Genomic DNA, 15,156 nt, shown 5'->3' on the forward strand with positions numbered 1-15,156 from the left:
TTGGGCCTATATTTAGTCTATTATGTTGCATAAAAAACTGAATGGGTCGTGTCATGCCGGCACATGTGCCCAGCCTCGCGGCCCACGCACGGCCCTAGGCGGGCCATGTGCTGGCACGGCCCGACTATAAACATGTCGGGCCAGGAACACGGGCTATCTGACTCAACCATCCAAGCTATGCTCAGTGAGCTGAGAGCTACACTTAGTTTAGAAGCAAAATTGAATGCTTAAATTCTCTTTTGATAAGGAGCTAAAAATGCGGAAACAAAAATGAATGGATCGCCGAAATGAATGCCACACATTCATTAGTCAATTTTTTTCAAAAAAGATTCAGATTTATTATCAAAGTTAGTACAAAACACCTCGGACATAATAAAAATTACATCAAGATCTCTGGATCATTGAAAGACCACTGTTGCCAAAACGATTCACTGATGCACCACTACCGTCACTCCTCTAACGAAGTCGGCTTGACCTTTCCAATGGCAGCCGGACAGTCTTCTAACCGAATAATAACTAGATAAAGATTCTAATAATATACTTCCTTCGGCTGTGTTTATTTTGTTCCCCTCATATTTTGTGTCAAACTTTAACATAAATTTAACCAATAAAATATAAGTTTTATGTGGTAAAAATAATATTACTCTTTCAAATATGATTTTAGTCATATAAATTTCATGATATTTAATTTAAATTTTGCTAGTAATATCTATGGTCAAAATTAATCAAAAAATGCAAAAGGGGGTTATAAACCCGGGCCAAGAAAGTATGTAGTCTAGTTTAAGGTGTTGAAGTTTATATGTGGATTGTCTAGCCCTTTTTATCCATTCAGACTTTTGATTGCATTGACTAATGCATGAAGCTTAACAGGATAGGGTATTAGAGCCTAGGGTCTTGAGTTCAAATCCTGACTTCCGCAATTTATCCAAAAATTACTGTTGCACCAGCCTTTCGCAATTTATCCAATTATTGAGCCAGACTTTTGAATAACTACGAAAGAGCATCTCTAGCCCATCCCCAAAAGTTATATATGGACGATATTTTTGGTTTGAGGAATTAAGCACTAGCTAGCCCATCCCTCAAATTTATAGTTGTTCATCCCAAAATATACACCTCTAGCCCATTTGTCCTCCAAGGACAAGTCTCGGTAAAATGGGGCAAACTATAGCGCATGCGCCGTTGTGCACCTCGTCGCCAGCCATCCCTCGGCCCACCCCGCCGCCCATGACCCCCACCAGCTCGGCTTGCAGATGACAACCCTAAGTTCGGCCTTTAGTTGGCCGCATCAGTATTGACGCACACGTGGCAATTTTTTTCTTGAATGATTTGTCTAGGAGTAGCGCACTTTTTGTTGTTCGGCCTCTCTCCTCAATCAATCTAGACCTACTAATAAAGAAATTAGCGTTTTTTCTCGGTCATCCCGGAATTGCCCTCAAAGTTGCAAAATATTGCCCACCGATGTCACCTATAAGTAGTCCTGGTCATCTCCGGCCCGGCCCTGTCGGCCCACCCAGGCCCGGCCCTAACCAGGGCCTAGGCCCGATGGGCTTGCCCATGGGGCGAGCTTGGGCCTGAGTTTTGAGCCCACTAGCAGGGCCTGGATGGGCTTGGCATATTGGCATTTTAAGGAAGAGGCCCGGCCCATGGCCCTAAGCCCTAAGGGCTTTTTAGGGCTTTTTACTAGATGGGCTGGGCTTGGGCTTGAAAAGTAGGCCCGATGGTAGGGCCTGGGAGGGCCTAGGCCTCAGTTTTCTGCCATGGGATTTTTAAGGCCCAGCCTAAGCCCGGCCCGGCCCGGCCCATGGCCAGGTATACCTATAGGTGACAAAAAAAATTCACACAGGGGAATCCCTCGCCTGGGCTAGCCCATGGAGTAGGGACCTCCTATATGGTGCTCTACGCGTTGTGAGAAGGCGCAGCATGCCTGTTTCGGCCGGCCCATGTGCAGGCGGCTTTTTTTAATTAGGTTTTTATTTTACTTTTATTATTTTTTTCTACTTTAAATAAATTGGAACTTTAAAAAAGTTCCATTTTTAAAACAAATTGGAAATAAAATGTTCAATCAATTATAAATTGTTTGTGGATTCAAAAAATGTTCATAATTTATAAAATAATGTTCACGATTTTATAAAAATGTTAATGAAATTAAAAACTATTCATTATTTTGAAAAATGTATATTTAAAAATGTTAAAAATTGAAAAAAGATTGCCAATTCAAAAAATGTTCCTGAATTTTTTAAAATGTCCTAAAAATTAAATCTGTTCATGAATTACAAAATAGTTTATTGATTCATAAAATATTCGCTGATTCAAAAAATTATGATGCATTTCAGTAAATGTTCGTTTAATCAAAAAAGTATCTGTGAAGTTCAAAAATTGTGCCATCAATTCCCAAAAAATTGTTCGTCAATTTTTTAAAATGTTTTCTGATTTAAAAAATTGTTCACAGTTAATAAAATATTAATGGATTCAAAAAATGTTCATGATTTTTAAAAATAATCACAAATTTGTAAAGACTTCCACGACTTTGGAAAATGTCCATGATTTCAAATATGTCCCCAAGTTTTAAAAAAATGGTCATGATTTTAAAAAATTGTTCATGATTTCAAATAAATATTCGAAAATTCAAAAGGGTGTTCACTAAAAAGTAAAGAAAGGAAAAAGAAAAAACAGAAAAGAAATACGAAAAAGGAAAGAAAAAAAAACAGGCTCAAGGACCTTCCCAAAACCGATGAGAAAGAAATCAGAAAATGGGTCGGCCGGAAACAGGATCGAAGGCAGGAGGGGGTACACGCTAGGTCACTACGCGCCAAATAGGAAACTCCCACACAGTAGCGCATCGAAAAATACGTTTTAGACAGGGGAATCCCCCCACCCCCACCTGGGCCGGCCCACACGGCAGCAGCTGGAAAAGTACGTTTGTGAATCTCCTCACCTGGGTCGGCACGCGCAATGAGAAAGAGTGATATTGTATCTCGTAATGGAGGAAAATGTGATCATAGCCTTTGGCGATTATACAGTCCCTTTTTTCTTCCGTTGCAACATACAGTCCCTTTTGCAAGTTTTATACAACCAAACGCATATCATCCATACACGTGGAGAATGTAAAAGAAACATGCAATTGTAGTTTGGTAATGTCAACAACCAATACCGTATTGCACAGTTTTCTATGTCAACATGCAATTGTAGTTTGGTGATGTCAACAACCAATACCAATTGTAGTTTGCTTCCTTTTGTTTACACAGTTTTTGATGACGATGGCGAACGGAGATGACGGCAACAACAGCCAAATTTATTCCATATGTACTACACTAGCATGGAATCAATCAATAATAGGTTTGATGAATTCACATCAACAGCTGCTCTGAGATTATGTACTGCTGTTCTACACTCTCTTCCTACTTCACTCCACACCTCCAAACCGAAACACCTCCCAATCCTAAGTAACTGATTTACCACCGGCCCCTGCTCGTTCAACTGTTACTAAATTCGGTGTAGCTAGACTATGATTGCAATGTTCTGCGTCGAGTTCCTGAAGCGGATTCTTCTTCTTCTTTTCCGGCCTGCTTCATAGTTGTACAGGCTGCTACAGCTTCCAGACGGTCTGTGAAGGCGACCCGATATGAACAAATCGCTGCAGTAGCAGCAGCAGCATCTCCTGTGTGGCGTAAGTAAGTGAGAGCCGAAAAAACTCTAGCTGGCGGCGTCAATCAGTGTTGGATCTCGCACAGCTCCCAGTTCCCCTCGCCGTCGATGAGCTTCAACTCCACGGAGTGGAAGGGTATAAGAGCAGGCCTCTGCAAACAGAGTGAAAAGGAAGTTTCAGTAAAATACCGTAAATCAAGATTATATGAGAACAACTTTAAAATTCAAATGCAGAGGCTTCAACAAAGAACTGAGCTGGGATCGCAGCAGATACTTTACACAATTAGCGGGAATTGCACGAACACTTACTTGTGATGAAGTGATCACAGTTATGCCCATGTTTGTTGCTAGCCTGTACAGATGCTCTTCAACATCAACACTCGTAGCGCTGCAATGAAGTGCGATTTTTTAGGACCCACAGTAATTGATCAGCGGATGAAAATAAAAATGGTCAAAGAGTGTTGTGGCGCTGCACATACTTTGTGCACTCGTCGAGGATGCCGAATTTTGGATGGTGGAAGAACAAACGAGCCTGGAACAAAACAGTTCGATCAGAAGATATTAAGGGGACAGACACGGCAGTTTGCACAGCTTGCAGTGGAGTTAACACTGACCATCCCAAGCCTCTGCTGTTCTCCCAGCGACAAAACGTCTTCCCAGTTTGGGGTAGAGTCCCAACCTTCTCTCTCTAGAAGGTAGACCAACCGGACATTCACAAGAACCGTCTTCAGGTGGTCATCTAGCAACTCAGGAGCACTAGACCTGTTGCCTACATTAGCACAGCATTTCAGGTTACCAGGAGAAGCAAACATATAATTTACTACTCCATTTTTACAAGCAATTTCATAGTAAAAAGGAAGGATATGCAGTTCAATATATACAGTTTACGGTAATTCAATATGCCCATATTCTGAGTGGCACCTACTATATAATGAAAGAATCTTCATCTCTGCTTCCTCCCTTGACATAGGGTATATGATCTGATCCCGAAGGGTTCCCAAGCTGGTGTATGGACTCTGAGGAACATGGAACATCCCTTCAGAGGGCTTGGTAACTCTCCCAGAAAAGGCAGGCCATAAATCTCTGAGCACCCTAAAAACAGAGCTCTTCCCGGTACCATTGGGGCCTTCAGAAAATCAAGGTAAAAAGGTAAGTCAGCATGATTCACTGCCTTATAAAGATAAATGAAGGTTTCAGAGCACAGACAGGTGACATACCAGTCAAAAGAAGGCTTTTCCCTTGTACCACACTGCATGACAGCTTCCTAGCCAATAGCTTCTGCGATGGTGTTACAATGTCCACTTCATGGAATTCAATAATTTCGTCTGAGGCTGCACTAATGGCACTGGAAGGCACCAGAGCATCTACAGGAAACAATTGAAAAGCTGTGTTTAATTGGCGGAAGACATTGCTGTAACACTTATAAAATGATCATGCCACTAGCTAACTTAGGACATTACTGATATAGAATTATAACACAACCCAGTGTTACAAGTTGCCAACTCTGTGCGGAGCTAATCATCAATGCAAAAGAGTATCAATAACTTAACACAAACTTGCAACTTTTGGCGGAACATCAAATTCCTGCAACCATTCTATGTAGCACTCTATTATGTTTGGCATAGTGAGAAGGCAACCGGTTTTAGATCGAGACATGTGCCAAAGTTCCATCATATATAATATGCTAAACATGATGTGCCATAAGTCCATAACAAGCATGCTGTAGGAAAATGTCACATTTTTAAACCAAACATGATGCATGTCATACAGTAAGATTAGTTATATCCTGCAATACTAGTAGTGCAACCGCACTATTCAGCTGTCCTAGCCAAGCCATAACCAACTGAAACTTACCCTTTTGAGCCGCACGCAGAGTCTCCTCGAGCTCAAAGATCCGGTTAATCCCACCAGAAAGTTCAAGGAATTTTTTGTGCAACTCAAGAATATCGCCAAAGGCTATGAAGCTTTGTGACACCACTGATGCCAAGAACCGCAGAGCATGTGCGAGCTCCCCTGTTGCACAAAAGAGTAAAGGTTTTGCCAAGTTCAAGTTTAAAATAATCTACTCCTGACAACTGAAGCAATTTTATGTTGAGTAACCTTGTGTCGAAGTCAAAGCTCTGTCTCCCTTGTGCTCCAGAGCATATAACAAACTCAGACCCCATGTCACATTGTGCGGGAGTTGCTTTGTCACAAAATCATCAACAATACCATAAAGCCATTGTTTTCTCAACAGAACCTTTGAGTGGTTAAGCAATTTCATGAACTTAGCCTCGACCATCTGATATAAGAGAACAAAACCATAAGGACGGCAGTACGGCACTAATTCATCCCATAACAAAATAAGGCCAGGAAAAGCTATTGAAACCATCTTTTGATTCATAAGAACATAAAGGAATAGGAAATCATAAGCACATATTATAATACTAGTTGGAGTAAGCAAAGATAGCTAACAATGCTAGTAACACGGGGAAAAAGTTCAACAGACAAACAGCAAAATGGACAATTTGTGAATGGCCTCTGCTTATGCTTAAGTGCATTAGTTATATTTTAGCTTGTCCGACAGAGGGGAACGAATGGAACCTAGGGGTAGGTGCACCCATTTTTCAAAAATAAAATAAAATTGTAATTGCAAAATTGGTCAAAAAATCATGAAATTTTTTGACAACAAACTTGCGCAAGCATTACACTGGTAAAAAAAATTGCAAAGAAATGACTTTCATGATATTGTTCGCCAAAAAGACAACATCAGCACTATATTAGAGTTACTATTCACTCTATATTGTCCTTGATTATTCTAAAAAAAATTTGCTCAGATTTTTTAAGGGATTTTTTCTTTGTCGAAATTTTTATACGAGCACGCCAGTAGGTCAAGTTTGTTCAAAAAAAGTTTTGAAGATTTTGACTTTTTCCTGACTTGCTAAAAAAAATCTCGGAATGTTTTTTATCAGGTTCATCTACAACCAGGTGTATCAGCGTATTTTCCCTTGTCGATAACCTTACTTCTGGAGTTTTTTTGGCATAGATGCTTCAAGAAAAAGCAAGTAAATAGAATGCATAACCAACCTTTTTCCATTTTCAACAATATGGATGGATTAAACAGGAAGAAACAAGATCTGGAGCTATATATATACTAAATATCACCATGAGATTGTTTACTTCATACTTAGCAGAGTAGTTATAAAATTATGCAACTAGCATGCAATTACCAGATTTCACATATCGGCGTAGTTCATGATTCGAATAAAAATAGTTGACAAGAATAAAAGGTGAACAGACACTACCAACATATCAGTATATATACTTTAAAATTTTCTCATCCAGGGTTAAGAAACTCACAGCTTTTTCTCTTGAACCACCACCAAAGAAAGCGATTGATTCAGCATGAGTCCGCAGCCTCGAGTGCATGAACCTAGTACACAGTTCACCAGGTTAACCAACACTCCAAAATTCTTAAATCAACAAAAAGTCAGGTCTGACAAGAAACAGCAAGGAATCAAACATTACCTGAATGTTCCTTCAAGTTCTTGTTCCTCACTTGCAAGATGGCCAAAGTCGGGTGATATAGCTCTCAGGAAACCCAATCCTAGTAACATGTAAGCATACAATATACCAACTCCTCTTCGGCCAGACAAAAGCTTCATTCTCCATGTAAACCTAGTGAGTAATATACATTGACATTGTTACGCTGAATTTTACAAGCTAACCAAATATTAAACCGAGTAGATATCAGTGCTGATTCCAAGGATAACTCACCAAAGAATGTCAACTAGTGGTTTTACCATTCCGGTAACCAAGCCAGCAAGGTCAGTGGTCAACTTATCCACATCAAGTGTTAGTCTTTGGTCTGCATCGATACTTTTACCTGACATATTGAATACCTGAAAACATATGCTAGAATAACTTAGCTTCAGTCAAAAGTCGAAATCCATAATGTTAACTCCGATCGACATGCAGTCTTATTTCACAACCAGATCTCATGCACACCAAGAGACATCAACTGAACAAAACCTTGTCCAGACCTCCAAAAGACTTATCCTAACAGACAACCCTTCCCACGCATCACCGAGAGACAACTTGAATACAAGAGCAGATACAGGATATACCTTGTAGAATGCATTTCTTCTCAAATAATATTGAAGCAAATGGTTGGTCAAGCGAATTCGCCATCCAAGGGCAAGTCTTGAAGTAAGGGTTCTGTGAAGACATAAATTATCAAAACCATGAAGTTAGACATACACGGAAATAATCATCAACCGACCAAGCTTAAATTTGCATGCCCAGAAGAACAGTCTGCCAAGCACCAACCAAAAGCAGCAGGTTATTCATTTAAACCAACTTAGAAAATGATTATGCATGATCCCATGTCAAGAGAGTCTACTGAGTGCACGTAAACCAGTTACCTCAGAGATGGTGCGACGAAAGAATTTGCAGCACTCTGCAGAACACTGACGCCAACCAACCGAACGAAAGCAGCTTTATCCTGCTCCAAGACAAACTTCACAGTAGTCCCTGAAGATGAGATGAATCAGACAAGAATTTCATGTATAGCTCTTCCGATAATAGAAGATATTGAAGAAACCAACCATTCAGTGAAGCAATACGATCCGAGATCACGGTGCGAGAGAAAATAAGTAGAGCAACAGAAAGCAACTGCCCTCCTTGTTTGTCCAGTAATTTAGGAACCTGGGAAGCAAGATGAGAACATATTAACATCTGATATAAGTTTACTTGAGATAATTTCATATGCTTCATCCCATATAAGTAATGTCAGGTTCTTCCTTAGTACTCCCTCCTTCCCAAAATGTAAGGCGCGCTTGATTTTACACGGCCTTTGATGCACAATTTTGATCATTAATATATATCAACGTAGATGAACTGAATGTGTATAAATGGTATCGTCGTATTTGTCTTGCAAAACAATTTTACTTCATATGTCTTTATACTAATGTTGTAGGCACAGAATAAGTAAAAATTATAGTCAAAGTTATGCCATGAAGACCAGAAAAAGTCAAGCGCCTTATATTATGGGAAGGAGGGAGTACATGTATTGCCTCAGTATACTCGAATTCTCAAATTGCTATCACCTGCTGATGTAAAATCTCAAAATTCTAACATCTCAGATACAAGAGTGACTAACTATTAACAAGATGCAGTATCCAGAGAAACTATTGACTCATTGGAACAAAAATCAAAGAGAACAAGTTTAAGCATGAAACAGAACATACCAATATTTTGAGCATTGCAGCTGCTCTCAGAGGGAGAGGCCTTGGGGAGCATTGCAAATGTGGGATTACAGGTGTTCGTACTGTTTGCCCTGTTTCCAACTTGGGGGAATTTGCTATGACCTTTGTAGAGTAGGAATCCTTGGATCTTAATGAAGCATTGCTCTAGTAAAGAGAATACATAGAACTGTGTCACAGCCAAGATTCGATTAATAATAATGGAATAGACATACCAGGTAATTATATACCTTTGCCCTGTTCATAAAAGCCCTTTGAACAGTTAGGGCATCCGATTTACGTTCAGTTTCCAGTGATGTAAGTTCAGACTCTTCAGTGTAAAAGGATGAGTCATCCCTGCAAAAACAAGTGTGATATTAAACTTACCGTGAATTAATTTTGGACAAATAAACATTCAGTGAATTAGTTCAGGATGTATACCGTATACCTTCTGTGCTGAACATCCCACCCTCCTTCACCGTCCAATGACAAAACAATATTATGAAATGCAACTAACGCTGGGCGATGAGATATTGTTATGCATGATGTTCCCATCGCTCGAACCTTTTTGCAAAAACGTTCTTCCATATCAATTGTCACAGCACTAGTACACTCATCAAGAATAGCAAACTTTGGCTTATGGTAGAACAGCCTGGCCATTCCTAATCTTTGTTGCTCGCCAAGGGATAGCTCATCGCCCCAGTTAACTTCCTTGTCAAGAGGATAACGTTCTAGCAAGTATTCCAGATCAACCTGTAAAAGGAGCATAATTACGAATTCCAGCAGGTTATGAGACATAACTCAAGAGGCCATGATGTAAAATACAAATAGCATATCGATACGAAGACTTACATTCTTTAGAAGGTCCACCATGCCATCATAGCTAAGTGGTTCAGTCTCCTGATCTGCTGTGAGAGGATAGATTAGCTGTTCGCGAAGTGTGCCAACAGCTGTGTATGGTCTTTGTGGGACATAAAAGATTTCCTTGTTAAGATCGGAACCAACACCAGGTTTGACAATATGGCCAGATACTAGCGGCCATAGGCCCCCAAGGACCCGAAAAAGGGAGCTTTTTCCACTACCATTGGGACCTGAAATAATAACAAAATGTCAGTGTCAACACTTCACTTATATGGAATTTCATGCAAACATGCATGGATTATGAACAGTTGGACACTGAGAGTTTGGTTGTACTAGATAAGTTTAAGAATATAAGCCTCCTTTCAAGTAGATGCACTTAAACAGCATATGCATGACTTTTGCGTCGCCTACTGTTGCAGAATCCAATCCTTTTCCAGACTTAAAACCCGGAGTGGTAACTCCTACTACCTCTCTATCAAAATATAAGACGTCTTTTAGGCTAAACTAGCCTACAAAAACGTCTTATATTTTGATATGGAGGGAGTAGTAAGTAGTAACTGAGCAGATTACCAAATGATTGCCTTCAATACAACATTAATCTGATTGATGAATCCAAAATTGCAAACTTGCAAATGCTATATTATCCAACTTTGTTTCATTGTTTTTAATTAATCTTCTTTCAGGAAGTAGTGTTCAAATGTATGAAGCTGCGTGTTTTCAAATTACTACAGAACCTAACATATCCTTGTATTTACGCCCAAAGGGTGTATAATGGTAAAAGCAGCAGCCTATGAGCTCCATAAATATCTGAAAACAAAATAGCAAAAAAGAAATGCCATCATAGATAATTACAAGATCAGTTTGCAGTTTGATACGGAAAAGACTTATTTTGCTAGTAAAATGTAAGTTCTCTTTAACTTCTAGTTTTATCAGATTACTTAAGGCTATAAGAGCTTGAAACAGAGAGGCCAGACATGAAACTACTTCGACATATCCTGTTTCATGGTTCATTACTGCAGGCAGTCTGATATCTGGATATGATTTACAGATGCTCTAGAACATGTAAAAGAAAAATGTGCATGATGCTACATACATTCTCATAAGTACTGAGCATTGCAATAGTTAAGCCAATAGTCCAAATTCATTTGGTAGGAGAGGATTACCGGTGATTAAAAGATTAGATCCAGTTTCTACTCGGAGAGTTAAATCGTCAACCAAAACATTCCCAGCGGGTGTCACCACCTGTAATCATTTCATATCAGAATGATGGAATTATGTATGGAAACAGAAAGCAAATGTGCTCCTCCAACCATGCTATTACTACCTTAACACCGGAAAATTCTATATGGTTTGCTTCGCTGATGTAATTCCCGATAGAAGAGCTGTGATTCAACGATCTATCACGGACCCCAGACAGCTCACGTGAAACATCTAGTAACTCACGAATCCGGTCTGCATAGCCACTGTCAAATTACAGTGAAAGTCCATTGTCAATCATGTCACAAAAAATATCAGAACTCGAAGACAGCAGAATAGCATCAGAGACAGTAGGTCACAGGACCACAAAGTTTGCCCTGCAAAATTACGACCATAGTTGCATATATAGGCCACAGTTGTCTAGATATACAAACTATAAAGAAGATAACCCATTCAAATAATCCTAAATACGGAAGGTCCCAGTGCAAAACTTTAATGGCTCTGCCAGTTCTCATACACTACAAGATGCAAAAGGTTATTAAATCCAACAATAGGTAACAGGTCAGACTGAACAAAACACTACCATAAATTGTGTTGTTTCAAAGAACTCTTAAAATATGTACAAGGATGACAAAGAAAAACATAAGCTCGCAATATATCAGCAAGTACTTAAACATTTTCACTTCTATCAAATGTCTATACTTCTGAAAGATGCAAGCAATGTATCCTAAAATAACAGGATTGGAAATGAAATGAAACTATTCAGTGCTATGAATAGTATTCGCGCAGATGGATTTACCTCAGGATATTCAAACGCCTAGAGCTGATAGAGAGGGTCCCGAGAGACTGAAATAGTGCTATGATCACGCTCGTGTGGTATCGAAGGTTACTCAACATATCAGCCCTTCCTAGTGTAGATGAATCAGGTCTAAGGTCGCCGGAGAAGAACGGTTCGATAATAAGAACAACTGCTACAGTGGCACCGAAGTACTTCAGAAAGAAATCTTGAATCATGCCGAACCACCAGTTTTCATGGAGTACATGCTTCAAGTGCCCAACAAGAGCTCGGAATCGGTGCATAATATGATATTCTTCTCTCTTCTCACCACCATAAAATGCTACACTCTCAGCATGAGTTCTTAAGCGTGAATGAAGTTGACGATACTCCCCTTCTAAGTGCTGCTCTGTAGATTTCATCTTTCCAAAAGCAGGAGAGAAATTTCTAATTGCTCCACCAGCAACTAGTATATATCCCTGAAAGCAGTTTGTCTATTAATACATTATAGGAAAACCAAGGAAGCAAAACATATAAAAATTGAGCATTGCTCCTCATTGGTAGGGGTATTATCGTGTATTAAAATAATATCAATAATTACCAGAATCCAAAGCATGTATTTTGGGCTAGCATAAGAACAGAGACGCCAGGTATATATCAACCCTTCTGCAACTGCAGCCAGATCATCCTGTACAAGTTCACTAAGTTCAGAACAGAACTTTGGTATATCACTCGCAATCCTTTGCTCCGGGTTTGATATTCGATGATCCACATGAGAGATCTTGTAGTAAACCATATTCTGGACATACAGAAGAAAAAGCAGCAAGATATTAACACTGTATTCCAAAAGATCAAACTATTGATTAACCTGTATTCTAAAAGTACGTGCATGCACCATATGAATCTTCTGTATTTTTATAACAATTCTTCAGAAAGAAGAACATGAACTGATATGGCCACTACTTCAACATCAAATCAGAAAGAAAAGATATGACTTGACATGGCAACACAAACACAATTGACACCATCTCCAATAAACTAATAGAGAAAGCAAATTCAGCTAGCATAGAAAAAATGCTACTAAAGGAAGAGGGAAAGGAAGCAAAATAGAAGAAACAGTAAATAGATTGCTTCATGAACAACCTAGAAGAAACAGCTAAATATCACATAAATGAGACTGCTCATATTAAATTGAAAAGGAATGGCACATGAAAACTAGATCAGTAATCCCCCAGTACTCTATAGTTTTGGGTTTGGGGTTTTGGGTTTGTAAGTTTATATTCAGCTAGCAACAAGGTGCATGTATGTTATTCTTTCATCAGCTTGTTACATTTGCAACACTGGCAATACTTTTAAGCCACTGGTTATTATAACCCATGACATAATCCTCCCGAGCATACTGACTCGGAACAATATGAGTCCATTTTGCTTCTTATTTTGCAAGAAACCATAAGTCCACTGATAGACAGAAACTTGGAAATAAACATTAACATATTCTGGAGACGAACACAAGTGAGGAATGTTCAACCACTACATAAGCAAAATTGATCAACTGGTGTACCTGGAAATAATCGGCATGGACAAGGTCTGTTAAAATTTTCTTGAAGCGCAAATTCAGAGACCCAGTTAAGTATTTTGAGGTCTGGTATACTGCTGATTGGAGAAAGCATAAGATCAGATTTTCTATAATTAGGCGTGTAAAGGTTGGAACCCGCCGAAGAAATGCCGCTTTAAACAGAAAGCCTTGAACTTTTGCTAATCTATGCCCAACAGCAGTACGCAGCACCTGAAAAGAAAACATACCAAAAGTAATGTCTCCGATCATTAAATACGTAGTATGCTTCAAATGCCATCTTAAAATACAACAGAACGCAGTAGTATCACTGCTTTTCCTATATTGTCGCATCTGTGTACTACATCATATTGAGAACGTTCAATATAGGACAACAGGAGTGAACTTAGCCATTTCAAATATCACCAATCAAACATATGAAACGTGTATTCGCTTAAACTGTGCCACTGGGGCACTGCAGAAGTAACAAAAATGGGTCTTCTCCAACTTGCTATATATTTGCCTGCTCTATTAAGGAAGTAGAATAGGTGTCACAGATCCAAGCAGTATGCTCTACGATGTCCTTACTATTAGCAGGACCAGCATGATTGCAGGCCAGATCAACGGTTACAAAAGTCCTTGTTTTTTGTACGCATACCAAAAAAGGGAGCTTAATTATTGTGCAAAATTTAAACTCAAACCTAGCTGTTCGCTTCTTCGGGCATGGTAAAAACATGACATTGCTTATGAAGAACTACCAATTCTGCAAAATTCTCTGAACTTACAGCTGTCAGCATCAAGCCAAGAAGGTATCGCGTGCCATTCGGGCCAATCTTCTTGAGCAGGATAGCGGCCAAGAAATGCAAGGACTTGAGCGCGCTCTTCCTCCGCTTCGACGTCCCGGCCAACCGGCCATCCGTGCCGTTGTGACCCGGCCTTTCCCCATTCCTGGCCAATGCATCATCACCATCGTTGGCGGCTTCCGGACGGCCTCTCCTCCTTTGGCCTCGGCCCGACCGCGCGTACGCCAACGCCCCGCCAGCGACCAGCGCGCCGGAGACAACCGCCAGCGTCCTCCTGCTTCCACCCAAAATTGACAAGATTCAAGATTCCCCCCCAAAAAAATTCAGATACCAATCAGGGGAACATGGTAAGGGTTGAAAAAGGACAGGACTTTGGAGCTGAGCACGCACGCACCTCCGGGACGCCAGGAGCCCCCGCCCGCGCTCGGTGAGCTGCAGCAACTGCAGGGACGGCATCTCCCCGGAGCAGCAGCAGGCCGCGAGGCGCGACCTCCCCGGAGCAGCAGGCCGGGCGCGCCGCCGGAGGGGGGGAAGATCTTGCTATCTACGGCAGCGGCGCGTGAGCCGCCGTGGAGCCGAGCCGCGCCTCCCTTCCTCGCAGCGCATCGTCGCTGGCCCTGCCTGACTTCGTCCGCCGGAACCGGGACGGGACCAGAGAAGGGGCGGGTCAGCCGCCTCCGAGGAGATCACCGCGGGAGGGCGCGCAACCGGTGGAGGGGAATCTTGAGTGGTGGTGACCTCGATCTCGGCGGAGAGATCCCCGGCGGTGGGGGGTGGTAGATGCCGGGAAGCAAGGGAGGCGGGTAGAGGAACAGAGGAGAGGAGATTGGGGGAGTAAAAAAATGGTGAGTACGAGAGACAAGTTGATGAGATTCAAGAGAGAGGGTGTGACAGCGATGGAGAGAGAGAGAGATTTGGAGGAGAAGACTCTTCGCAACTGCATCTGCTGCAATTTGCAAAAGCATCCTAATCATTTTTCTTGTTTTTCCTCTCTCTTTATGTGCTTTTTGTGTGTCAACTGTGCTGTGTTTTCTATTTTATTTGAGTTATTTCCGTAATTTAGAATTTCTACATAATAATATGTATAACTCAAAGTCGAAA

The 15,156-nt window shown here is 40.7% G+C and overlaps 1 protein-coding gene across 2 annotated transcripts; it reads right to left on the reverse strand.

Annotated features, from left to right (window-relative positions):
* Window positions 1–3,271: 3,271 nt before the first annotated feature.
* On the reverse strand, window positions 3,272–14,933 carry LOC125543088 (ABC transporter D family member 1-like). 2 transcript variants are annotated; one of them, XM_048706340.1, is made up of 26 exons: window positions 14,546–14,933; window positions 14,450–14,511; window positions 14,038–14,329; window positions 13,262–13,486; window positions 12,302–12,499; window positions 11,725–12,179; window positions 11,053–11,191; window positions 10,892–10,970; window positions 9,720–9,958; window positions 9,316–9,620; window positions 9,119–9,224; window positions 8,874–9,035; window positions 8,232–8,331; window positions 8,049–8,157; window positions 7,752–7,842; window positions 7,402–7,526; window positions 7,153–7,302; window positions 6,985–7,057; window positions 5,746–5,926; window positions 5,500–5,658; window positions 4,863–5,009; window positions 4,571–4,771; window positions 4,260–4,414; window positions 4,125–4,177; window positions 3,955–4,033; window positions 3,272–3,797 (listed from the first exon to the last, which is right to left on the reverse strand). In XM_048706340.1, the coding sequence occupies exons 2-26, from the start codon at window positions 14,509–14,511 to the stop codon at window positions 3,711–3,713; spliced, it is 3,972 nt and encodes a 1,323-aa protein (XP_048562297.1). In that variant the 5' UTR covers window positions 14,546–14,933; the 3' UTR covers window positions 3,272–3,710. The 2 variants fall into 2 exon arrangements, with proteins under 2 accessions (XP_048562297.1, XP_048562292.1); XM_048706335.1 differs by having other exon boundaries at window positions 14,450–14,933.
* Window positions 14,934–15,156: the final 223 nt, after the last annotated feature.

This window comes from Triticum urartu, chromosome 1, assembly GCF_003073215.2.
Source record: "Triticum urartu cultivar G1812 chromosome 1, Tu2.1, whole genome shotgun sequence".
Taxonomy (NCBI): Eukaryota; Viridiplantae; Streptophyta; class Magnoliopsida; order Poales; family Poaceae; genus Triticum; species Triticum urartu.

Excerpts from the sequence above, each read along its gene's own strand:
- LOC125543088 (XM_048706340.1), bottom strand. The coding sequence starts at position 14,511 with ATGCCGTCCCTGCAGTTGCTGCAGCTCACCGAGCGCGGGCGGGGGCTC. Across the intron at positions 8,332-8,873 it reads CTGCAATGCTCAAAATATTG|GTTCCTAAATTACTGGACAA; the intron begins GTATGTTCTGTT and ends CTTGCTTCCCAG. Across the intron at positions 5,927-6,984 it reads GTGGTTCAAGAGAAAAAGCT|ATGGTCGAGGCTAAGTTCAT; the intron begins GTGAGTTTCTTA and ends CTCTTATATCAG.